The sequence below is a fragment of the Centroberyx gerrardi genome, chromosome 21 (genome assembly GCF_048128805.1).
Source record: "Centroberyx gerrardi isolate f3 chromosome 21, fCenGer3.hap1.cur.20231027, whole genome shotgun sequence".
NCBI classification, from domain to species: domain Eukaryota; kingdom Metazoa; phylum Chordata; class Actinopteri; order Beryciformes; family Berycidae; genus Centroberyx; species Centroberyx gerrardi.
In genome coordinates, this window is record NC_136017.1 from 16699261 (window position 1) to 16725740 (window position 26480).

At 43.8% G+C, this 26480-nt stretch overlaps 2 protein-coding genes across 2 annotated transcripts in view; one reads left to right on the forward strand and one right to left on the reverse strand.

Moving 5' to 3' along the window:
* Positions 1–26480, reverse strand: part of LOC139913931 (ankyrin repeat domain-containing protein SOWAHC-like) — a 469713-nt gene that overhangs the window by 365680 nt on the left and 77553 nt on the right. The gene's annotated exons all lie outside the window — the stretch shown is intronic.
* On the forward strand, positions 8384–23022 carry mxra5a (matrix-remodelling associated 5a). The gene is made up of 8 exons (XM_078290977.1): positions 8384–8568; positions 8752–8881; positions 9751–10141; positions 10662–12484; positions 12554–14849; positions 16133–17051; positions 17546–17872; positions 20015–23022. Exons 1-8 carry the CDS (start codon positions 8384–8386, stop codon positions 21603–21605), a joined length of 7662 nt encoding a protein of 2553 aa, XP_078147103.1. The 3' UTR covers positions 21606–23022.

A 26480-nucleotide genomic window follows, 5' to 3' on the forward strand; every position in this document is an offset into this window, starting at 1 on the left:
TTAAAACTCAGTTTACCACCTTTTTAAGTCTTTATGATGTAAATTCATAGTACACATAGTAAATAGTGTCAAACCGATGTAAGTTATAGGGGATTTTAAGGGGAAAAGAACACAAATGAATGCTTTTCTGATAATATCACTGATTTTCATTTTTATTTACCACCATATCACTTCCTATATCTGTACTACCCTTTACCCAAATACTGCTGCAGCCCTGAAGGTTAAAATCGCGTGGGCGCGTGAGAATAAATCTTAAGGGATTCCGCTTCACCTCGCGCTGCCTCTCTCTCTCTCTCTCTCTCTCTCTCTCTCTCTCTCTCTCTCTCTCTCTCCTCTCTCTCTCTCTCTCTCTCTCTCTCTCTCTCTCTGCCCGGGAACCGTTTGTAGAGAAGAGGGATGGAGCGCTAATCCCTTTACCTTCTGCTGCCTCGTCAACCTCTCGCGCACCGGAGCCCGGGATGCGTCTGCTGCAGATGTTGGGGATTTCACCTCCTTCACTTTCCAGGCATTAGGCTTCCCCCCCTGGCGTTTACGTAACGTCCGAGCTGTAGCCAAACGCTGTCTGGCGCGGGGCTCGCGCAGGGCTTTTTTCCAGGCGAACCATCGTTAGGACTTCAGAAAGTCACCCAACGTTGTATAACTGGCGCACATACGAAGGCCATATGTCTCGGTGAAAGGGATACAGCGGTGTGTATGAAGGCATGAACGGCTCTTCTCTATCATTTTCTCCTCTCTCCCTCACTTTTTGTCGTTCAGTCTGGCTTTCTCACACACACACACACACACACACAGACATTTACACACACACGCATCGTTTCTCATATGTTTATTTTCAGGTGCGTCATGGTAGCTGGTTGGGTACAGTGGGTCTACTCATCCACAGGCCATCTCCTTACTGGCCTACATACTAGGGTTCGACCCATATGGAGTTTTGAAGGAATATTTTGTGCCGATATTCAATATCTTTTCAATTTTGATCATTTTCATGCCAAAAAAAAATCAAACAAACTGCAAGTATGCAGTGTTTCCCCCAGGAATTTACACACTAAAACTCTCCTTTGCAACCAAGTATAATAATAAGAGCTATTACATGCACATTTACAGCTGGATACATGCATGATTTACAACTGATTCATCACTCCCTTGACCGTGTAAAGACCTCCACATATGGAACCATGTACAATACAATTCAACTGATACCAATATATATTTGTGCCAATATTCAATATTTTCAGGCGAAAAAAATTGCAAGTATTCAGTGTTTACCCCGGAATTCTGTTCTCGTCACGGTGGAAAATAGTAAATGGAAATTCGGTTAAGCTCACTGATCAATTTGGGTTTATTCCAATATGAATATAATGGAATAGCACATTCACAGCAACGAGCGCTTCCCGCTGTCAGCGCTAATTGGAGTCTAAATAAGTTCAGTAAAGAGTAACAGAATTCATTACTTGAGAATATACTCGATTGATCTTCAATACAAGGGATCCACAGCACGGGGCGATATGAGAAACTCTGTGTTTTGGTTAGTTTTTCACGATCAAAGCGACCACCCTTCCGTTGCTGAAATAAATTTACTGTGTTGACATGATTATCCGACTCCACTGTTTTTCTCCGGCCTTTTATAGATTTTGTCTCAGGCTGTAAGTAGTTGCCGCAACTGAACCGAATGCCTGTGGTCCATGACCCTCTCATCACAGACCGAGCCTCGAGGAAGGAATCCCCATTGTAAAGATTAAACACTGAGAACTTAGCATAACAAATCATGTTTTGATTAAAAAACTCTAATCATTTCATTGAATGACTCAAACAAAAACGATTAAGTTGAACTGAGCGAGCGCGGGCCTTTTTACCCCAACTCACTTTCAATGTTGTGTACTCTCTGCGCTGAACAAAAGAGATGCCAGTGTTTGTTTTAATCATATCTGTTTACAATGAAAAGCCAAGAGATTCATCTTGTATTCTAGAGAGAAGACTATTTGAATTCAATTGTGCAAGCCAGTACAGCTGCATCGCTGCACAACTGTAATTCACAGTGATACAGTCACACTTGGCAAGGATATAATAACAGTCTTCCCGCTCTGGGGATGATGCAGTTTCACAAAAGCAGTCAATACATCAATCAAGTTGTGCAGGGTTTGCTTTGTTATCTTCGGTCTGTCAGCTAGCTGGATCACCTATCAAAGTTAGAAACAAACATGACAAATATGAGGGATTTTTACCAAACATCATGACATTTTCATATAAATAAATGCTACTCTCTATCACTGATTGCTATAATACAATGCTTCAACCGATGTCCAGTTCATGAAAGCTTTTACATTTGCTGTTCTAAACACCAGGTGTCTTCTAGCTCTTTCCTGGGAAAAATCCTCTGGCACACAGAAAGTGATGCGTTTTCCGGTTTGTTTGGAATAAACAGAAGAAGACGAACTGGGTAGTTAGCATGAGCAGTGATAGCCACCATGGCTGAACAGACAAAGGAAAGAGAAACTCAAACTGCATCAACAGAAAATCCAAGCTCCGCCCACACTGTTTGATTGACAGGTGATCTCTGGGAAGTGTTTAGCAACAAAGATGGAGACTAAATAAAAACAAACCAGGATCTTGAGGATTACCACTTTAAGGAACATGTACATAGTTGTACTGATGTTTGTTTTCCTGTGTGTAGGTCCACTAAAATCTTCACAACCATTGGAGATGGAGCTATGAAACACAAACCTGGATTCTCAGTTTGCTGCGTGACAAAAACGAATCTGTACCGTTAATCTACGATGGCTGAGGCTTTGGCAGGGATGAGACGTGTTGAAGTCCCCCGCCTGCTTTTAATGTTGCATTACATTCCACCACTCATGGGATCCCATTCACATTCTAACTCAATCAAATACCCTGCTAACAGACAGCCTCATCAATCCTGAGCCACAATCCATCAAACCAACCTGCATGGTTAGCATGTTTTTCCAGATAAACGGCCTCCTTGTTCCATTCAGGCAATAACTTTGAGAACTGGCATTGAGTTCCAAGACTGTTTAGAAGAATAATTTTGTTTGCATTGGAATTGATGGCTGTAAACTTCCATTTTATTGGCTCCGAGTTCATTTTGGGCCATTTTGCATGGTCTAGCACAATTATCCTCAGAAGCCCTTTAGGTTGCTACACTTTCTTCCAGTGAGCTTCAACATCTATTTGTTTCCCTGTTCACCATCTGGCCAGGAATGAGGATCGGTCTGCTGAAAATCAATTGGAAAATGTTCAAGGCGGACTGAGCCTGTCCATCAATTTACATTCATGATTCCCCAAAAGAGCGCAATGGACTCTTAAGCTTTATTGTGTTATCCTGACCCTTTTCTTTTAATTCATATCTTCTGTCTTAAGAACTGTGCAGGTGTAACTAATTGAAATGTATCACATTAATTCAACCAATCAGTCTCCTCTAGTTGGCCAGAAGTGAACTGAGGCATTTGAAAGTGATGAAATAAACTTTTCCCAAACTCATTGGTCTGCAGTTTAAACAATTTACCTATAATCTACCTATTATCATTAAGTGACCAGAAGTGGAGACTCGAGTCACATGAGTTGGACTAGAGTCAGACTCAAGTCACAATATCAATTGCTTGAGACTTGATGCATGAAGAGAAGACTTGAGACTTGACTTGACTTGGGTTCTGGTGACTTGGGACTTGACTTTGACTTGTACTTTGATGACTTGAAAAGGTTTCTAAAGTCTTGACAAAAGATCTTGTGTTTGTGTCAATTACTTAGATTGAAAGTGATGAGATTTGTTCCAGCAGAATTTTAATTGTCTTCTGAATTTGTATGGAATGATTGAATTTATTGAAGTTGAAACTGATTATAGAAATCAAACTCATGACGCTCTTACCAAGTTTTTATCCTATTAAAACCATATTGCATTGAAAAGTCCTAGATATTTAGTTTTCTTGATGTGTTCTGACTTGACTTGCTGTTCTACATTTAGACTTGACATTAATGACTTGGACTTGACTTGGACTTGACTTGGTGATCTACATTTAAACTTGAGACTTGTGCCTCAAGACTTAAGACTCACTTGGGACTTGAGCAAAGTTGACTTGGTCACACCTCTGTAAGTGACTTTTCAAGTAAAGATACCCAAAAACAGCAATGAAAAATGACCCACGCATAACATAAAATAGAGGTACGCTGAAGGAAGCAACCCAAGGAGTGAAAATCACCTGTGTTTTCCTTTTCAATACCTTAAAGTGAGCGGATAACCTTAAAGTCTATGTCTAGATTGGTTTAAGCGGTCTATGAAATAATCATTCTTCACATAAAGCCGTCCGGTCGTGCACTGCGGCTCCGATGATGCATAGAGGCTCTCTTCGGGAGGTACATAAGGGCGCATAGCACCGCTGACCTTACCTCCATGTGGTTTTGGTGCAGGTGTGCTACGGGCCCGAAGTGACACTGTGATGGATGGAGGCTCTCGGCCCCTCCGCTCGCCGGCCCTCCGTCACCTTTGAACCCCGCTTTCCTCGAACTTAAACCGTCATGACAGAGCCGACGCTCAGCAGCCACAAGGCCTCTAGGGCTGCGGCACTTAGGTGATGTAGATCTCCAGGGTATTGAGGAAAAAAAGAGGAGGAGGTTTAGGGGCCAAAGCTAACATCCCCAGCAAGCAACGGCATTTCACTAAAGTGCTGATATGAGTTCAAAGCAGCTTTGGAAGCCATTTTGAGCTGATATCACAAAGATATTTATGTGCTGATTTCACAAAAAGATGCACGACTACAGACACCGTCTCAACTTTCATCTTTCAGACTGTCGCATCAACATCTATTCAATGTCAAAACGTTCACTGGGATACAGTATGTATGCCCCACTGTGTTTATGCCCACTGTGTGTGTGGTGTGCAATCAGCAGTGGTGGAAAAAGTACTCAAATCCTTTACTGAAGTAAAAGTAGCAATACCATAATGGAAAATACTTATGCATTAAAAAGTATTTGCAGTAAAATGTACTTAAGTATCAAAAGTAAAAGTCCTCATTCTTTCAGAGTGTTAAATTATTGAAGCATTAACCTGTAAGAAGTATTTTAATGTTGTCGGTCTAACTGCTCCATATACTGTTGGGGAGTTTAAACTTTAACAATGCAACATATTTTATGAGCTCATTGTATGTTTTGCATGTAAAACCTTATTCTGCAAAGTAACTAGTAACTCCAGCCGGCAGATAAATGTAGTGGAGGAAAAAGTACAAGATTTCCCTCTGAAATGTAGTGGAGGAAAAGTAGAAAGTCTCACAAAATGTAAAGTGCCAGTACCTCAAAATTGTACTTAAGTATTTGAGTAAATGTACTTAGTTACTTTCCACCTCTGGCGCTCACTGTGTGCCTGCTTTGTGCAAAGTGCATGGGTTTGCGTCTAGACATTCTGCATGTTGCGCGCATGTGAGTCAGTGTTAATGAAAGGGCTTTAACTTTGAAGTTTACCTTTTCACCACCCAGCTCTGCTCACTTTACAGGCAGGGATGAACTCACTTTAACACCTTTTTAAGGCTGACATGAATATTTTTTAGGTAAACTCATAGTATTCATAATAGTAACAAACTGATGCACTGCAAAAAATCTCCATCTCAACAAGTCATTTAGTCTATTATTGAGTCCTAAAATCATCATTTTCTTAAAATAAGTGAAAAAATCTGCCATTGGGGTTAGATAATTGCACCTGTTTCCAATGCAAATCAACTCGTTTTTAAGAATTTTGTAGAATGAAGTGTCATCTTCTTGATAGTAGTGCAGTGATCTGCCCTTTTTCTGACTTGTTTCAAGATACTGACACTCATTTCTAGACAAAACTAGCGAAACTGCATTGGAAACAAGTGGAGTTATCTCACCCCACTGGCAGAATTCTTCTGTTGGTTTAAGAAAAATAAGATTTAAAGGCTGAATATGAGACAAGATGGACATTTTTTTCAGTGTGTAAGTTGCAGTATGTGAGGATATGGAAAGGGGGAAAAAAGGATAACTGAATGCTGTTCTGAAAATATAATAGCAGCTTTTTATTTACCTCGATCACATCACTATTTACAGTGCTTGCACAGTTGCACAGCAGAGGCAGAAATGCCACGGTTTCTCCTATCAGTTCAGCTTTAGACTTACTTTTCCCATGCTGCTGCAAGTTTGATGTCAGCTTTTTGCGGTGGAGCATTTCTCATGCTTTTCAATATGACTCACTCAACATGTCCCACCAAAATGCAGCATAACGGGGTGTTCAGTAGCAGTACAGTAGTTTCGTATTCGCAGTCCAAGCCCCACCGCTGCAACTCTACCTCTTCTCTCGTCTCTCTCTCTCTCTCTCTCTCTCTCTCTCTCTCTCTCTCTCTCTCTCTCTCTCTCTCTCTCTCTCTCTCAGTTTCACCACAGAAACTTTGGTGGCTCCTCCTGTCCTGTTGCGTCTCCACTCGCTGCGCACTGGAGAGGCTCTTCCACTCATTCCTTACTTTGGGTCGATACTGCCACTTATAGTGATCTTTATCCCCAAGATCAGAATCAGTGCTCATTTTGTTCTCTGGACACATTTTACAGCTTTTTTTCCCTTCGCTGTAGAAGTTTCAGTACTTTTTTTTTTACTTGAGAAATATGCGTCTTGACGTGTAGACTTCATCCACTTCACCAAAGCCATGTTAAAATGGAATATGAGGAGTTCTCCGCAGAGGGATTATCAAGGTTTTGAGGTAAGAGTATCTATATTGCATGACACTGGTTTGAGTTGAAGTCATCCAATATTTAGCACGCACTTTTAGGTAAAAAAAAAAAAAAAAAAAAAAAAAAAAACCCGAGCGCGGTGTGCGTAATTTACCGGAGTTCATCCATTCAGCTAGTGATGAGGAGTGAAGAAGTCAACCGCAAGACTTCAGCCTGCCCTAAACTCATGTCAGCACTTGCCCGTAGGCTATTCTTTTGAGCGAATAATTTGAGCTTTGAAGGATGATGACTTTCATCTCAAATTGTTTTATTCAACGTCAACCTCATCACAAGAATGCCAATTTATGGTAGTTTGCGCTGTCCATCATGGGTTTACCTTTGTACTTAGGAAACTTCTGTGTTTAAATTTATAATTTATCATAATCATAATTATATTATGAGTACTACTACTACAGTAATAATCATAATCATAATTATATTATGATTATTACTGTTAGTAGTTATTATTATTAGTTATTAGTTGTAGTATTAGCAGTAGTTATTAGTTATTAGTTATTAGTTGTAGTATTAGCAGTAGTAGTAGTATACTACTATTACTAGTAGTATACTACTATTACTAGTACCAGTAGCAGTAGTAACAGTAGTGCTAGTACTAGTAGTAGTAGTAGTAGTAGTTGTTGTAGCAGTAGTAATAGTAGAAGTAGTAGTAGTAGTACCAGTAGTACTAATAGTAGCAGTAGTAGTAGTAGTACTAGTACCAGTAGTACCAGTAGTAGTAGTAGTAGTAGTAGTATCAGTAGTAGTAGTAGTAGTAGTAGTAGTAGCAGTAGTAGTAGTAGTATCAATAGTAGTACCAGTAGTAGTAGTAGTAGTAGTAGTAGTAGTATCAGTAGTAGTAGTAGTAGTAGTAGTATCAGTAGTAGTAGTAGTAGTAGTAGTATCAATAGTAGTACCAGTAGTAGTAGTAGTAGTACTAGTACCAGTAGTACCAGTAGTAGTAGTAGTAGTAGTATCAGTAGTAGTAGTAGTAGTAGTAGTAGCAGTAGTAGTAGTAGTAGTAGTATCAATAGTAGTACCAGTAGTACTAGTAGTAGTAGTAGTAGTAGTAGTAGTAGTAGTAGTAGTATCAGTAGTAGTAGTAGTAGTAGTATCAGTAGTAGTAGTAGTAGTAGTAGTATCAATAGTAGTACCAGTAGTAGTAGTAGTAGTAGTAGTAGTAGTAGTAGTAGTATCAGTAGTAGTAGTAGTAGTAGTAGTAGTATCAGTAGTAGTAGTAGTAGTAGTAGTATCAGTAGTAGTAGTAGTAGTATCAGTAGTAGTACCAGTAGTAGTAGTAGTAGTATCAGTAGTAGTAGTAGTATTAGTAGTATCAGTAGTAGTAGTAGTAGTAGTAGTAGTAGTACCAGTAGTAGTAGTAGTAGTAGTAGTAGTATCAGTAGTAGTACCAGTAGTAGTAGTAGTAGTAGTAGTAGTAGTAGTAGTAGTAGTATCAGTAGTAGTACCAGTAGTAGTAGTAGTAGTAGTAGTAGTAGTATCAGTAGTAGTAGTAGTAGTAGTAGTAGTAGTAGTACCAGTAGTAGTAGTAGTAGTAGTAGTATTAGTAGTACCAGTAGTAGTAGCAGTAGTAGTAAGATTATTATCATTATCATCATTATTGTTTCTCTCCGGCCAGCTGCTGTGACTGTGCCTCCCGTGGCTGAAGATGGACCGCCCAGCTGTGTGCCTCCTCCACACTCTGGTGCTGCTGATCATTTTGCCCCCCGCTGCCCCTCTCCCCTGCCCCCGGCCCTGCTCCTGCCCCCAGCCCACAGAGCTCCACTGCACTTTCCGCTCCCTGATCACCATCCCCGCTGCCATCTCCAAACAAGTGGAACGCATGAACCTGGGGTTAGTCCTGTTGGCACCCTCAGCGCTGCCTTGGCATCTCTGTTACATTACTATACTGCAGCCTTGCTGTCGTGAATCTTTAGATTCCACTGTTCCTGTGCTGTAAGACAGTGACTTTATTTTATGGCTCAGCAAGTCAATAGTCCCTTTCCACCTACACTTGTTTTGCTGTTTTGGTTCCAGGTTCAACAGCATAAATACAATCACAGACAAATCGCTGGCTGGTTTGAGGAACCTGGAGCTTCTGATGGTCCATGGGAACGACATCCACAGTCTCCCTGATGGAACTTTCAGGGATGTCATATCCCTACAGGTACAATGGTCGTAAATGTGTTGACTATGAATGAATGAATGAATTTCTGCTATTCTGCATCCAGGGTGCATCCCATAATATGACCTAGCATCTGCATCAGTGGGTCTCAAAGTGGCATCCAGGAACCTCCAGGTCATCCTTGAGTGGAAACATGCTGTCTGCAGATTTCACAAAAAATTAAAAAATTATTATGACCAGAAATAGTCAAGCTGTTATATGCCTCCACTGGTGTAGGATTGAATCAATCTTGTCTCTCCTCTCCCCTACTCTCTCTCCCTTGTTACTTCCCCACTGTTTAAATAAAGAATAAAGGTGAATGGACTGTCCACTCTCCTTTAAAAAAAATCTAAATTCAGTCCAATTTTGCTATTTCACACAGGTAGCTCAATCAGTGACTAATGGCAGCACTGGTGTTCTGATTCAGCTTCAGAGGCTGTGCCATTTTGCGGTTAATGAAATCCTTTTTTAGCAAATGGGAATCCAAATCAAAATATGAATATAAAGGAGCATTTATTAGCAGCTCCTTGGCATGATAAAAGCTTAGTTAACCCTTGATCCACATAACTAAAAGCACAGTGAAGCACAGTTTAAGTAATACATTTGTAATAATTTTAGCAACAACTCTTGTTTAGTGTGTTTAGCATGTTTAGCATTCATAGCATGCTATTGTCAGTTTCCGTGTTATGAGATTATATGAACATGTTTTAATAATGTTGATAATTCCTGAGAAGTAATACTACTTATAGCATGTTTCACAATGCTTGTTTAGCATGCTTAGCATTCATAATGTTATTGTTAGTGTCCTTGAACTTTTTTAATAATGTCAGGATAAAGATGACTTTCTTTCCTCTCTTTCTTCATTGGTTTAGATGCTGAAGATCAGCTACAACAAACTGAGGGAGATCAACAGACACACGCTTCAGGGTCTGTGGGCTTTGGCCAGATTACACCTGGATCACAACCGGCTGGAGTTCATCCACCCAGACGCCTTCCAGGGCCTCACCTCCCTGCGACTGCTCCAGCTGGAAGGCAACCGGCTTCAGCAGCTCCACCCGGCCACCTTCACCACCTTTTCCCTGATGGGCCACTTCCACGTGTCCACCGTGAGGCATCTTTACCTGTCGGACAACGAGCTGATGACGCTGCCCTCCGGGCTGGTGGCAGCCATGCCTCAGCTGGAGAACCTGTACCTCCATGGGAACCCGTGGAGCTGCGACTGCCGCATGAGGTGGCTCCACGACTGGGATAAAACCTCACCAGGTTTGCCCTTTCGTTTCTGTATAGCAAATTAATTTAGATATTTCTCTTTTCTTGTGTGGCACTTCAGTATAAAGTGCAGAGACTTGTTGCTTTGAGTGAGGGCGGCATGGTGGCTAGCACTTTCCACTCACAGCAAGAAAGACCCGGGTTTGATTCCCGGTCCTTTCTGTGTGGAGGTTGTTCTCCTGGGTTTCCTCCCACAGTCCAAAGACATACAAGTCACATGGATTGGAGACTCTAAATTACCCATAGGTGTGATTGTGAGTGTCTATATGAGTTGAGCCCTGTGATGGACTGGTGACCTGTCCAGGGTGTTTCCACCCAATGCATGCTGGGATACCCTCTAGCCACCCGTGACCCTAAATGGGAATGAGCGGGTAAAGACGATGAATGAATTGTGATTGTGATTTTAGAGCATTTACAGATGATAAATCACGATTGTTTCATATCTTATTTGAAGTTGCCAAATTAGCAGTAATGTAATCAACAATAGCGCTGCTCTTGTTTTCTTGTGCTCTAGGTGTTTTGAAGTGTAAAAAGGACCGGGCCCTCCCCGGCGGCCAGTTGTGTCCCATGTGCACCTCCCCCAAGCACCTCCAGAGGAAGGAGCTCCAGGCTCTGGACAACATGGCCTGCAGCAGCCCCGTCATCAGCTCTCCTCAAAGGGCCACCCCACCTGAGGACACCGAGAGCGAGGTCATGACCCCGGATGAGTTCAGGGAACCGTTCGGCAACATCTCCCTGGGCATGTCTGACGAACACGGGAATAAGGTGGATCTGGAGTGCAGTATTGGCGAGCCCAGAGAGATCACCAAGATCAACTGGGAGCAGGTCAACCAGCTCCAGCTGGCCTCCAACATCACCTTGTCAGTAGATCTGGAATGCCCTATCGACAGGGAAAACTATGAGCGACTCTGGAGGCTCATTGCATACTACAGCAACGTGCCAGCCCACTTACAAAGGGAGATTATGCTGAGCAAAGAGCCTTATCATAGCTACATGTACAGACAGGATGCAGAGAAGGACGCGCTGTACTACACAGGTGTGAAGGTTAATATCGTGGCCCAGCCGGCGTGGCTGATGCAGACATCTGTAGACCTTCAGCTGAACAGACCTCAGTCCACAGGGAAGAGGGTAAAGTTGATCCTGAGCACCCACCTCTCAGAGACCGTGGAGGCTGAGCTGGTGCGGAGACAGAGGAGGACATGGGTCATGATTGAGTCCACAAACACTACTCGAACAGTGTTGAGTGCTGTAGTGGGAAGCGCTAGCCAAATGTACTGTAACGTGCAAAGTTCTGACCAAGCGGTTATCCATTGGATGCTGCCAGACGGCTCCAAGGTGGAGGCGCCGTACAGCAGTCCAGACAACAGGCTGTCTGTGTCTACTGACGGACAGCTGGCCATTAAAGCCGTCGGCCACTCAGACACAGGAATTTACTACTGCATCGCCAAGGTTCATGGAGATCTTGCCATCCTGCCATTCCGTCTGACAGTGGAGGAATCCTCCAGCCCTCCTCCAGGGGAAGATGGCTCACCTCCACCTATCGAGGGATTTGCGGGGGACCCCATCTCCCTGCCTTGCACGGCATCTGGCTCACCTGACGCTGAGATTAACTGGATTCTACCAGGCAGCAACATAGTAAGTTTCAAGGCCAACTCCTCCAGAGCGTTGGTCTATTCCAATGGCACTTTGCGAATCCCACAGGGGCAGTTATCGGACAGCGGTTATTACAAATGTATTGCCATAAATCAACACGGTGTGGATACACTGGCTACAAAAGTCACCCTCACCAGGCGCACAGGGGTGATAAGGCCATTGAGGAAGTTTCCAGCAAGACCTCAGTCAGCCTCGGGGGTCAATACCAAGATTAAAGTCCCCACAGAGGATGCAGAGGAGGCATCTGGGGATGGGGAGGTCACTCAGGAGGGGGCTCCGGTGAGCCGCCTGGATCTTATGAGAAGGAGAGGTCCAGGAGGGGTGGGAGCAGGCAGGAGGGGTGGCCATCTATCCAGGGGTATGTGGCGGAGGCCGCCGGTGCTGCGGAAACCAACAGGATCACGCGTTGAAGACAGGAAGAATACCGTCGAGACCAGGAGAAGGATAAATATGTCAAACAATAAAATAGACCCGGAGAAATGGGCAGACATTTTGGCTAAGATTAGAGACAGAACCGGTCAGAATAGCGTGACGCCAAACCCAGTTCAACACACCACAGAGAGGAAGCAGGGTGTAGAAACAGAGCAGACAACACAGTCACAAGACAATACAGAGGGATCGTCAGAGGACGGGACTTTGCAGGAGGAGGAGGGCCGGGTTTACACCACAACACCACACAGCCCAATGCAACACACCAACAAGACATATAGCACACACATGACCACTCAAACCAATGATATACATCGTACACACGTGACACCTAACACACACAACACACAAGACACACATGTGGAATCTAACACTTACACCACACTTAATACACGTGACGTGACACCTAACACACAATACACACGCAGCACACATGCTACAGCAGACCCACACACAACATATAGTACACAAAAAGTACACCACACAACTCACGACATGAACCCACACACAACCTCAAGTGGTGTGTTTTCCCTTCCACAGCCCACATCTGTTCCCCAGAGCACTGTCACCCGTTGGCTGACTAACACTAAAAGTGCAAGCAGCAGCACTTCGTTGTACGACAAGTCTCGACAAGGGAATCAAAGCACTAACACAGATGTTGATGTAGTCACAACAGCTGATATGTCTAAGGCATCTGAGGGGAGCGAGAACAAGGATACACGTCATGTTGTTGCCAGCTCTAATGAGGACAGAGAACCCTCTTTAGGTGGAAGTCAGCTTAGCCCGTCAGTAAACCCAACTGAACTAGAAACAAACCGAGATGAAAATGGAAAATATCTTAGTGAGACCGCAACAACATCGCCTTCACACACTCAGTCAAAGGACACAACACTTGACATTTTGCGCTCTCAAGCACTGCTCACAACATCCTCTCCGACAACGACGCCTGTGCTCACCCCATCGCCCACTCGCCTCCGACACCCTAATTCCAGGAGGAGGAACGGGGGTCGGAGGAGAAGGCCTAACAGAAAGAAGCAAAAGCTGAATCGACTCTCCCGCTTTAGTACCGCCACACCTGCGGATGCTACCCTAGCAACAGCCAGGACCACTGCCTCCACACGGCTAAAAATAGAACCATCAGAAAAGACCATAATCACAACAGCCAACTTCAATACCACTGTTCCATTCACTGGCGGCCAAGCAACGTCATCAGGCAGACTGAGTCACAAAGAAAGCACAGTCTCCAGGCATGACGACGAGGCAGCCACCGAACCCTCCTCCCCACCAGCCTCTCTCCCCGAAACAAAGGCCAGCCTTCTCCCTCCGGCCAAACCACTGTTCAAAAGCACATCAGCCACACCATCATTTCCAACGACCTCTCCAGGAGCGGGTCGCGGAGAGACGAGCGCTCCGAGAGCCTTGGGAATCTCGGAGAGCGCGTCTCCTCCAGAGCGTTCGGATATGCCCACGTCAGCTAGTCGGCAGAGGTTTACGAGCACCCCTCTTCCGCCTGTTAAACCCTTAGAGGAGACACAAAGGGTAAGCATTACGGGAGACCTTGGACCTGCGCCACGTTCTGACAAGTCCTCCGGGAATTTTCACACTGCACTGCAAGTGCAACCAGATGTAGAGCAGAACCAATCAGGCCATCAATACACACCCACCGAAAAGGCTGAAAAGATGCCTTTCAAAGAGATCAGCGGGCGTTTTCCACTGGAGCCATCCTCCTCACCTGCTTCCTTGATCCAGCATGAAATCAACACCTTTGGCGCACACACTCAAAGTGGCTCAATTACAACAGCAAGCACACTTTTTGAGGGAGTTTTGGAGACAGAATGGATTACCACAAAGAGGCCTCAAGCATCTGAAAGTTCTTATCAGAGTTCTAGTCGAAATAAAACTACCAGCACTGCCTCAGACGAGGACAAGCCTATAAAAGAAACGGCCCACAGAGGAGTAAATGTTGATGCTCCCAGTACGAGTACCATTATAACAACACCTCCCTCCTCTACCACATCAAAGCCCTCTCCTGTGATCCCGTCCTGGGGGAGGCCACATGTCACATTGCCCGAAACCTCATCCACGGGAGGCAAAACGGGACCCCCATTGAGGACCACCGTGCAGGGGGGTCCCAAGTTCAACCACATCCCAGACAACCACAGCCAAGACCAGAAAATCCCCTTTTCCCCAGACAAAGACCTCCCTAACATCAGCAGATCAGAGCCTAACACAACAGCAGCCGCTCATCCTGCAACTCGCTCACCCAACCGCAAAAAAGGTGTAGGTGATAGTACAAATCCAACCTCCCCAGCCCCAAACCAGACCAGTGGACAGACACTCAAACAGACAACCACCCTTGCCCCTACAATTACCGCAACATCTCTGTCCATTGCACAAACTGATACATCCAGAGAGGGTCTGAGAACAGGGACTGCTTTGATTCAAGATGTGTCCACAAGGCATCGGCTACCTGGATTAGGCTCTATTCCAAGAGGGAAGCCGAGGATAACAAAGACCAATTTCGAGACTATTACTGTGAATGCCGAAGCAGATGCACAGCTTCCCTGTGAGGCCGAGGGTGAGCCCATGCCCTTCCTGTCATGGACTAAAGTCGCCACTGGTATGTATGACTCAATCTCATAACTCAGCTTTACATTTTCAACTCAGTCTTGGCACTTACTACTTCAAGTCCACTATTTTGTAAGTGATTATTACAACAAACCCTGCAAACATTTTGACATTGAATAGATTATATGACAGCCTGCAGCAATGTTGAAAACCTGTGTAAATATAGTGCCAAAATGAAAGTTGAGAAACGTCCATAGTGGTCCATAGCTGCTACCTGCATCGTTTTGTGAAATCAGAACCTAAATATCTTTCTGATATCAGTTCAGAACACTTTCCAAAGCTGTTTTAATATGAATGTTTACTCTGCCATAATATATTGTGAACATTTTGTACTAATCCGGGTTGACTTTGAACTTTGGCCACCTCCTGCACGTCACTGTCTGTCAAATGCTGTCAAATGGTTCTGCATCATCACTGCAAATGTAGGTTACCTGTGTGTTTATGATATCACATGTCTAACTCACTATATAGCACAGTGGTTGTGCCTTTTTTAACTCCATCCCCTGACAACCGAGAGTTGTCCGTACATGACCCCCGACATGGACGAGGCTGATGAACTGTGACACCACAACAACTTTTAATTTCCTGTTTCAGACTGAGTAATAATTGGAGGAAGCCTAGGGGCTGCAGATATCACTTATTTCACAACTATCTAATCTAACACAGTATTTTATACCTCAAGGGATAGTTGCATTATAGTGGTAAATTCAGAAAGATTAATCCTAAAGATTATGAACATGATATATATATAAGCCTCCCGAAATCATCTTCTGATCTCCTGTAACATCTCAGCCGTTATGGTAACACCCTCTGTTATAGCACACACACTTATATTTTTGCACACCCTGTAATCCTTCACATATTGTCTTTTCTCATACTCTCATATTCCTCTCATTGTTATTATGTATTCCACATATATTGACTTTTTTTCCTAATTTTTATAATTCTTCACACTTTATATAATGCACAAATCTGTGCATTTCTGTCTCAGTAAGTTCTGCTGCTACAGATGCTATTTTGCACATTGTGTTAATGATACATTTGGCACATTTGTGTGATATGTTCAAGTATTGGAATTGTTGGTTGAGTATGTTTATATAACCCCCATTTTGCTATAATCTTATTTATATCCTGTTCGTCTTTTGATGTATCCTAGTACTGCTTGCTTTGCATGGGCTATTTCCCATGAGGATCATTCAATTTTAATCTAATCTAATGTGTGAATAAACATTGTCCTTTATCATGTTTGACATGTCCATATTTTCATTCGCACAGGGGCAAGTGTTGCTCAGAACACCAGGGTCCAGAGATTTGAGGTCCATCCCAACGGTACACTAATCATCAGGAACACACAACCCATGGACCGGGGCCAGTACCTGTGCATGGTGCAGAACCAATACGGTACCGACAAGATGGTGGTCAGCCTCATGGTCCTATCTCAGCACCCGCGGGTGCTCCAACCTCGGCACCGAGACGCCACTGTGTATATAGGCGGCAACATCGATTTGGAGTGTGAAGTCCAGGGGCACCCTACCCCCCGAGTTACATGGGTGCTTCCTGACTACGTCCACATGGCCGCTGCCCCGCTTACTATCACTTCTCAACGAGTGGCGGTCCATAGTAATGGCACCCTGCGAATCACCCAGGCCGGTTATACAGACAGAGGGATTTATAAGTGCATCGGCAGCAGTGCAGCAGGGGCCGACACAGTGTCAGTCCGTCTCCATGTTTCAGCGTTGCCACCTATGATCCAGCAGGCGCAACATGAGAACACCACCCTCCCAGAGGGCAGCACCGCTTACATCCACTGCACCGCCAAGGGCGCCCCCCCGCCCGTCATCCGCTGGATCACACCTGATGGAGTCCAGCTCATCGCTTCCCAGTTCGTTACTGGACGCAATCTCCTCGTCTTCCCCAACGGGACGCTCTTCGTGCGTGGTTTGGGCCCGGGGAATGCTGGGAGGTACGAGTGCACGGCCAGTAATTCGGTGGCAGCCAGCAGGAGAACGGTGATCCTGAGCGTACGGAGGAGCGCCTCCTCCTCCATCAAGGCCAGGATCGCCTCCTCGTCTCCCCAGAGGACGGATGTGATCTACGGGGGGAAGCTGCAGCTCGACTGCCTGGCTGCAGGAGAGCCAGAGCCCCGGATCATCTGGAGGACTCCCACCAAGAAACTGGTGGATGCTCAGTACAGGTAATGAATAAATGAATGAATGAATAAACAAGCAAACATATAAATAAATGAATAAAGGAATAAATGAATAAATAAAATGCTCACATACATAGATAGGTATATAGGTAGAGAGATAAATAAATAAATAAAAAATACATTCCTAAAAAAATACCCAAATAAATAAATAAAAATGCCTGAATAACTAAATAAATGCTTAAATGAATTCCCTAATAAATGAATGCCTAAATTAATGCCAAAGTTAATAAATAACAAAATCTGTATGGATTTGTCAGGTGGTCTGATTTTTAATCAGAACTGAATATATGAAAAAAATTATAAGAAAAGCTTACAGTAAACAATAGGATGACAGATTCTCAAAAAACGTAACTGAAAGCATCATGTACGTTCATATTATTAATGTTAAAATTAAATAAACAGAAAATTCCTTTGAACTCACATTCCAGCAGCAGTAACCAAATCGAAAGAATGGCCATTGTCTGTGTTATCTTTTACAGTTTTGACCCCAGGATCAAGGTCTTCTCCAACGGCACTATGACCATCCACTCCATGACCGACAAGGACGGCGGCGACTACCTGTGTGTGGCGCGTAACAAAATGGGGGACGACTACGTTCTGCTGCGGGCCAATGTGCTGACCAGGCCGGCCAAGATCGAGCAGAAGCAGCAGCGGTCCAGTCAGGAGGTGGCGTACGGCGGAAACCTGAAGGTGGACTGCGTGGCCTCTGGACTCCCCAACCCCGAGATCAGCTGGGCGCTGCCGGACGGCACCATGGTCAACCCGGACAAACAGACAGAAAGAGTCAGCGGGGGGCGCAGTCGCAGGTGTGCGCTACTCCGTGTGTCCCTCCAATACTATTCCTACACCCACTTTCTGTACAGAACAGTGTTAATAGATTTTCTAAATCATGCTAGAAAACAGTTCAAAATATTTTTCCACCATTCAAGTGACGGCTTGTTTGCTTCGTCTTAGACCGCCAAACTTAATTCGCCTTTCTTGTGTTAACTAGGAGTAAAATTATTGGTGTAAAAATCTACTTAAGTAAAAGTATTAAGTTAGTTATTTAAAATATACTCTATAGTGTAAAAGTTACTGATTTGCTCTAAAAAAGCAAACATTGTTGCATGTTGAGAGGACAATATGTGATATTACATGCTATAGACAATGAGCTTTTTAAAAATAAGATTCTGAAATTTATGTCATTATTCAGTCTGTGATTAAGAAAAAAAATGCTCATCCCTATTATTCAATAACTTCACTAGGCTACGCTGATTCTTCTTTTGCCATTAGCCGTCCAGTTAGCTAGCAAAGCATGTGAACTAGCTAGAAAACAACCAGGCTAAAACAAACCAATGATACTGTAGCTGGATGGATGTTAACTAAGCAACTGTCATGGGTAAATTTGAGCATTTAATGTTACAGTTAACATTTCCTCCACATGCGTGAACAGGTTTGATATAGATGCAATTTACCTTTGACCAGTTTCTGATGCAATGCTTCTGGAGAGCATATAAAATGTGTACTCTATGTATTCAGTCAAAACATACTTAAATATGTAAAACTACTAACTTAAAAAACTTTAAAAAAGTACAAGTACACTAAAGAGCTACTCAATTACAGTAACACAAGGAAATGTAATTTGTTACTTCCACCTTTGATGCTGTTTATTTGTCACATTTTATACGCCATAAAGATAACAGCAGTAGGGCACATGCACTTGAAATGTCAAATGTAGTTTTTGTTCAGTTTCATTTTATTTGTCAAAAAAGTCACAGTCAGTGGAAACATTAATCTCATATGATGTCATGACAGATTTTGTTTCAGTCAAGTTAGATATCTTTAGCAAACAAAGTCAAAAAACAGACCCAGGTTTCATGGGAAGGTCTGCAACTCTCCTGGCCAGTGGTGTTCCTAATAAGCCCACATCTTTAGCTTTGCCAACATATCTTATTTTAGCAATAAACACACAATAAATTAATCAATTTAGCATCTTTAGACTCATTAGTAATGGCAGTATGCCATTCATCAAATTATTGCCGATAAAACACGGAAATGGGCACACATGTTAGAAACTCCAGTGGCAGCTCACAGTGGGGTGCACACTGGAAGATGAATGACTTCACTTCCACAGAAAATTACTTAAAAGAACCAGTTCTGGCATGTACAGGGATACAACAAGCACTTCAGTTGTAATTGTCTTTTCCTGGTTTGAAGTACATACATGTTACATGTTGCCTGTGAAAGTTGGTCTGGCAGGGTTTAACAACCAAACTAGCTATTTTTTCCATTTCAAACACACTATAGCTGACTGAGCACATAAAAACATTCACATAACATCAGATACCAGTACTTTTGTTGCTCATCTGCCAAAGAAAAGCCTTGGGCACAAATGCTGACACAGAAGCTACATAATTGGTATGCAAAGCTCCCACCATATTTAGTAATAGTCTCCCTTTATATGGACAAATTTGATTAATTGCTTGAAATGAATACCACAGAATGTGAAGCAATATTTATATTTTCATCTATGAAAGCAGTCTTCCTGAAGATTTGTGGACTCAAATCTTCATTTCTAATTGGACAATTGATAATAGTTATTTACAGTTGTCAGTCTTCCCAGAAGTGCATATTTTTAGCCCACAGTCTTGCCCTGTTTTAATGCCTGGAAATACATGATATCCTTTTTTTTGTTGGGAAGGAACCCAATGAAATATCAAGAAAATCCATCAAAATGATTCTCATTAAGGACAGACATACCCAATTGTATAAAAAATTGTTTAATGATAACTTTGAGGCTACCTTGTTCTACATACAGCAACAAACAAATGAGCACATCAAATTTAACCTTTTATAAACATTTTATGGATGTAATGTTCTATAACTTATCATTACCAGCTTCATTACAATTGTCAAAGTGTAACAATCTCTATCCCTCTCCTCCCCATCTCTGCCTGAATGGTACGTAGGTACGTGGTGTTTGGCAACGGGACGCTGTACTTCAACGATGTCGGTATGCGAGAGGAGGGTGACTACACCTGCTACGCCGAGAACCAGCTTGGCAAAGATGAAATGAAGGTTAGAGTAAAGGTGAAGGTTGCGACTGACCCGCCGCAAATCCAGAACAAAAACCACAAGATCATCAGGGTTTTCTACGGTGAGACGGTGTCGCTGAAGTGCAACGCCAAGGGGGAGCCGACGCCGGTTATCACGTGGATGTCCCCCACCAACAGAGCCATCTCCCCGACTCCAGACAAATACCAGGTCCTGAATGATGGGACATTGGTGGTTCAGAAGACCCAACGCTTTGATGGAGGTAACTACACTTGCACAGCCAGGAACAGTGCAGGCCAGGACCACAAAGTCATCAGGCTGGAGGTCCTGGTTACTCCTCCAACAATCAACGGATTGATTGGCACCGCCAACACCATGAGGGTGACCGCAGCCCGGGATCAACGAAAGTGGGTGGACTGTGTAGCGAAGGGAACCCCCATCCCCCGCGTCATGTGGGTCCTACCAGGAAACATGATCCTCCCTGCACCGTACTACAGCAGCAGAATGGCGGTTCACCATAATGGGACCCTGGACATCCGGTCACCCAAGAGGACAGACTCAGGTCAGCTGGCTTGTATCGCTCGTAATGAAGGAGGGGAGGCCAGGCTGACGGTTAACTTGGATGTGAAGGAGGTTGTGGAGAGGCCACAAATCAGAGGCCCGAAAACAGATAGCCTGTCGCTGACTGTGGGGAATGCCATGACTTTGAACTGCTCCTTCGAGGGCACCACACTACCCCACGTCACTTGGGTCCTACCCAACGGAACTCCTATGCTGAGTGGCGCTCGGTTCTCCAAGTTTTTCCACCGGCCCGACGGGTCTTTGATCATCAGCAACCCCTCTGTGGCTGAGGCTGGTATGTACCGCTGTCTGGGGCGTAATTCTGGAGGGCTGGTGGAGCGGACCATCACACTGTCCCCAGGGAGAAAGCCAGAGATCAGCAACAGATACAACTCTCCTGTCAGTATCATGAACGGGGAGAACGTTTTGCTACATTGCTTATCCAGTGGCAAATCCCTCAGACTAACATGGACGCTGCCCACTGGGGTTGTCCTCAGCAGGCCACAGAGAGCTGGACGATACGCTGTTCTGTCCAACGGGACGCTGGCCATCCAACAGGCATCAGTCTATGACCGGGGGTCCTACGTTTGCCGAGTAGCGAACGAGTACGGTAGCGCTCTGCTCTCGGTGCCGGTCATCGTAATTGCGTACCCGCCTCGTATTACCAACGGCCCTCCCTCTGTGATGTACGCCAAGCGGGGAGTTGCCGTCCAGTTGAACTGCATAGCGGCTGGGATCCCTAGAGCAGAGGTAGCATGGGAAACACCCGATAAAACCCGACTGGCTGTCAGCGCACAGCCACGCCTCTTTGGAAACAAGTACCTCCATCCACAAGGTTCCCTCATCATCCAGAACCCGACACAAAGAGACGCCGGCTACTACCGATGCACGGCCAGGAATGCCATCGGCGTGGACTCTAAAGCGACGTATCTCAACGTGTTCTGAAGAAACTCAAGAAATCGTTCAGCATCACCATATGCCCAAGGAACTGCCGAGTTGAAAGCAGCTAATGCTTTTAAGCATCCAAATGTTGTAAAAACTGCTGTCAAAATGTACAAAAATTATGTTATAATGGGTTGATTGAAGCTGTTGTGTTTAAGAAACCTGCAATGTTGCATCAGGTGTGTGCTGTGCAGAGGCCATGAGCGAAAACCATCATTTTGCATCATTTTGTATGCCATAGATTAGCATGCCCGCCACTTGGTGTGTAGTCCAAAATCTCTATGGAAAATATGAATCACCTTTGTGAATTTTGATCTTTTAGTTGCTTTTAATATTGATTTTTGCTAACAAAATGCTAATCATCAGGGAAAGTGGACTACAATAGCACTGATGCATTGCTTTGATGTGGGGGTCATGAGCAACTTTCTCTCATCCTGACTGTGTTTTCAAATTATTACGATTTTCATAGCATTACATTGAATAGTTATTGTAGCTGTTATTGTTCATATTTAATTATAGTTTCCTTGTTCTCATTAGTTGTTCTTTTCCAGTGTTTTTTTCCAGTTCTTGCTAGTTACAGGCTAATGACTGTTGTAATTCCCTTTCCCAAACAATTAACATTTCGCTAGCAACAATCAATATAAAAAGTAACAGAATTGACAAAAATTCACAAAGGTGATGTTAGTTGATGTTTTTTATTTCATGGAACATAACATAGTACTATAGCTAGTAAGCCTCTGTGTAGCACAAATGATTGGATTCTTGCAAATCCAATTCATATTTTCCATAGGGATTTTGGACACACCAAATGCTGGAAATGCTAACTTAGCATACAAAATTACATCAGACTTTGCCTCTTTATAGGCTACACTTAAAGTGAAAGGTGTTTAATGTTAAAGCAATTTATCCTTCCACTAATCCCATCATGATCAGTGACCAAAGACTATATTGATAGCATTCTACAACTGTACAAGGAGACGTTTGCTTTGATAATACAGTAGTTTTCTTTTCCATCTCTTCTGACAATGACAGTTTATGTCAAGCTGTATAGAACTGCATAGCTTCACATTTTTTTTACCTAGAAAATATTGTTTAACTTATATAATACAAAATTGATCGGAAATATGTATAATGTTGCTGAGATTGATTTTTTTTTTTAAGGCAGGTGACAGATTGTTTTTCTTTTTTGGCATATTTTACTCAACCAAATTCATCACAAACATTTCTTGGCATCCGATACCATTTCATAAACCTCCAACTCAAGTCATTTTCACTTGCTTCAATAACTGGAGTCACATTTTTCAATAACTGTGATTGTTTCCTGCTCTCAGCAGTGTGTGTCATCTTTGAATCAGCTTATGAAAAATGCTGATGCGGTCTCTGCTATGTCCTCATTTGTAAATTATTTGTCTTTGACAGACTGGTGCATAACAATTTTTACATATTTTAATAAAAGATTTCTACCCATTTTTACTAAGCTCAGTCTAAAAACAACAAAAAAAAACTCATGAAAACTTTTTTTATTGCTGAGGTAGGGATAGTAAAAGATTGAAAAATGATGACTCAAGATTGTGTGCCACTGTACTTTAAATGACATCCTTAAGACTGAATAATGTTTATATGAGAACTTGGAAAAAGGAGCATTTGCCAAGAAAAGGTTGAGGAAATATACACAAGAACTTTTTAAGGAGTTAAGAATTATATGTATTTTTCTCTTAAAATTAGTCCAAAGTTACGAGTTGGAAGGATTTTCATCCAGCTGGCCTTAGAGCGCAGAGCACAGATAAAAGTCTGAGAAAATATTCAACTTAGCATTTTGGATGAAGGAAGTAGGTCACCATTACTCTCGAAGAGTAAAAACTTCCAATCATCGCTCTGGGAATTACTGTATTATACAGTCACGCTCTCCTCTTCCAGAAAGAAGGAACATCTGGATTCATGAGGAAATCCCCCATTAGTTCAGCAGATTCTGTCTCAAAGAATCACACTTTGAAAGATCTTAATGTGTTCGATTCGCTGTATTAAACCTATTATTTATCACAGCACATTCAAAGTCAAGGCGCTGAGGTTAACTAATGCAATACCTAGACTATATTTTCTATTGTGACTTCCACCCCGATGCAATTTAGCCTCGTTCTTTCAGATGAAAACATTTTTGCTGTGGCTTCGCTTCATTTTCCACCCTGTAAATTGATTGAGCCGCAGTGATGCATGCTTTTCTCCACTTTTTTCCCACATGGCACAAAGAGGCCCGACCGCTAAACCGGATTGCTCGCAGCGCTCTGCTTTGCCGTGACCTCTAGGTATTACAGAGCTGTCTGTCTGTCTGTGACCCGGGACCTGGTCAAATACAGATCCGGAAAAGCTCCACATCTTGGGCCCACCTGTTTCCCTCACGTGTGGCTGCTAGCGCTGAAGTAGTTACGTTCTCATTACTGAAAAAAGGCAGTCGTCGACGTTAAGTAATGCCGTGCTCTTGGATGTTTACGCTGTTTTACGTGAGCGATTTCTTCCCGCCGCTTTACTGTTCTGACTCGTGATGGTCTATTATGCAAACAGGCTCACCGACATCATAGGACATCGAAAAAGAAGTCGCTATTTGGGGGGGATTATTCGCAATCAAGGCACATCCTCGACCCAGACGCCGCAGAAAGAAGTGAAGCATTAGTGAGGGGAACCTCCTATGATCTGTGGCTCCCTGGTTGGAGATTTTAACATGGTGTGCTAGCTGATTGACAAATCAAAGACGGCACAAAGGGAGCTCGGGCGGTGGAGAGCCTGTGTGTCCTACAGCAACACGATCAATACATTCGAACATCAAGGCGCTTCATATCTGAGCAACAGAGAAACCGGGTTTGAAGAGAAGTTGAAAAGACGACTACAAGAGAAAACACTGGGCTCTGTCTTCTGTGCATGAGAACAGAGTGTGGATGTTGAGATTCCTTGGTAATGAAAGCAGTGCTTGAACTAACCCCCGTCTTCCTTTCTGCGGCTCGGCGGTTTGCTGTGATGTTGACAGCGTTTTCATGACGTTCAGATTTAGCGCTTTGAGCTCATTTTAATTCCAAGCGCGCGCGGGTGTGATACCAGCGTGTGCGGGGCGTGCACGTGCTTCGTGAACGCTCGTAGGGAATCACGGCGGTCCACGCGGAGTGTTTCTGTAAATCACTCACACAGGCTGACTCTGCAGGCTGCTGCGTGACTCCTCTGACTCGTTCAAATGCCACCCCCCCCACCCCCCCAATCGGATGTGAAATGTTGATCTCCGAGCGGCGTCCTCCAGCAACCGAGCACCGTGCGCTCTGACAGCATTAGAAGTAAAAGGTTTGACTAATGTTAAGTGCAGGAAGTGTTTATGTGTGCGGTGTCGAGGCATGACTCGGAGCAGCCGGGAACATAATGTTGCAGGTGCCTGCAATAAGCACATGGCACGGAAATGCCTCTGCCACAGAGAAACGGGAGCACCTGTGAAAGGCTTAAAAGTGGGAAACGTATTGTCTTGCACATGCAAAACTGATTTGGAGCGAATCTGAATAGTTTTCAAAGGGTCATACCCAGGCAGTGATACATTTTTCGGGCAATACTACCCAAGGAGTTACTTCAGCTTTGTAATTAAAAAGGAGACGTTTGTCAGGAAATAGTGTGCTTAGTTAGTTTCCTGCTGCTGGGAATGTTGCCCAAAAAATTGTTGAGTGTATTGCGGCCCTCGGCCTCTGTCAACCATATAAGGAATTCGAGACTTTCCCCAAATCTGACAAATAAAGTGATCTCTTAGGTTCCAGCTGCTGTGCGGTGACCTTTGGATCCGCTCCCCGCGTCTTAACCTTTTGCCGTCTTCGTGGGATGCGCTTGTTTACGGTCACTTGTCACACACTTAATCATTTAATAAACCAACTCAGAGCATATGAAGATGTGAAGAAGAAGAAGAAGAAGAGAAGTTGAAAAGACGTGTAGGCCAACATGCTGCTGAATGCAATTTAATTTAGTCTACTGTAGTTAATCTGGTTTAGATTAGACATTCTAAGAATTCTTGTCTAATTTGCGTGTTGCGCTCCCCAATAAACAGCAACATGAGAATATCTGTATGGCTTTCTTATAGTGCTCTTTGGGGAAAAAATGTATCTTAACAAGTCAAGAGATACGGAAATGTGGATGGACTTTGTTTCTTTTGCCGTTAAATTGCTTCCTTGTCAGATTGTGGGTTTCTGGTTTGGTTTGCGGCCTGTTTTCAGTCGGCAGCCTGCCACTGGGAGGACAAACTCCACCCGGCCGTTACCTCACCGCCCGACCCGGAGCCTTGAAACGAGCGCACCCTGTATTCCCCTCCACAGCTGACTGTCATTACTTTTGCGATCCCCAATTAGCCTGATGGCAGAAATTGTGGGTCATTAGAATCCAGAGCCACCGGTCGAACCGCTGATCAAATTAGCAGACCGGCTTTGAGCATGAATCAAAATAGTCATGCGACTGCTGCCTGCCGCACATGGTGAAGTGGAGGAGGCGGTTCAAAACAGTTAACCGCACGACATATGGACGTGCTTAGGATTCTGTGACAGTTATCACATTTCTTTTTCAGCCATACTGCGTGTATATGTGTATATGAGGGCAATCACTGTGTGTCTCAGATATCGGCTGTGGCTGACTGCCATGGACTTGTACACCTGCACACACACGCAGTTTCTCTCCTTGCTCTTCCTGTATTTTGTTCACTAACACACACACACACACACACACACACACACACACACAGCCTCTTCCATAATCACCCTTGAATCCCAAGCACTCTCTGAAGCAGAAAGGTAGGACACACATCAAGCCATAAAAGAGCTGCAGATGGAGACATTATCAGGACAATTTGTTCATCGGAACAGACCTGTG

Excerpts from the sequence above, each read along its gene's own strand:
- mxra5a (XM_078290977.1), top strand. The coding sequence starts at position 8,384 with ATGGACCGCCCAGCTGTGTGCCTCCTCCACACTCTGGTGCTGCTGATC. Across the intron at positions 8,882-9,750 it reads GGGATGTCATATCCCTACAG|ATGCTGAAGATCAGCTACAA; the intron begins GTACAATGGTCG and ends TCATTGGTTTAG. Across the intron at positions 17,052-17,545 it reads CTGGTGGATGCTCAGTACAG|TTTTGACCCCAGGATCAAGG; the intron begins GTAATGAATAAA and ends TATCTTTTACAG.